The sequence below is a fragment of the Asparagus officinalis genome, chromosome 7 (genome assembly GCF_001876935.1).
Source record: "Asparagus officinalis chromosome 7, Aspof.V1, whole genome shotgun sequence".
Classification (NCBI taxonomy): Eukaryota; Viridiplantae; Streptophyta; class Magnoliopsida; order Asparagales; family Asparagaceae; genus Asparagus; species Asparagus officinalis.
In genome coordinates, this window is record NC_033800.1 from 145,442,618 (window position 1) to 145,442,875 (window position 258).

Sequence of the window (258 nt, forward strand, 5' to 3'; positions counted from 1 at the left end):
CACCGGAATGTGTTGCCGCCGTTGGCGTATTTGTATCGGAGGGATGAAAAGTTGGTTGTGTCCGAGTATGCGAGTAAAGGGAACTTGTTATATATTCTTCATGGTAAGCATTTTCTCACTGACTTAAATTTAAAATTCTAACCATCCTCTTGTATGGTTAAAACGACTCGTCTCGTACAGAATGTTCTGATAAGATTTATATTCTTTTTAGGCGACCGTGGCCCTGACCACGCATCGCTGGACTGGCTAACTCGGCTG

At 43.4% G+C, this 258-nt stretch overlaps 1 protein-coding gene across 1 annotated transcript in view; it reads left to right on the forward strand.

Annotated features, from left to right (window-relative positions):
• The window catches only part of LOC109847917 (pollen receptor-like kinase 3), a gene marked incomplete at its 3' end in the record, with an annotated part of 1,757 nt that overhangs the window by 1,137 nt on the left and 362 nt on the right, over window positions 1-258 (forward strand). Inside the window, exons 2-3 of the mRNA XM_020417150.1 lie at window positions 5-103; window positions 212-258. Coding sequence (XP_020272739.1) covers window positions 5-103; window positions 212-258 — 146 coding nt within the window. The remainder of the gene's footprint in view (window positions 1-4; window positions 104-211) is intronic.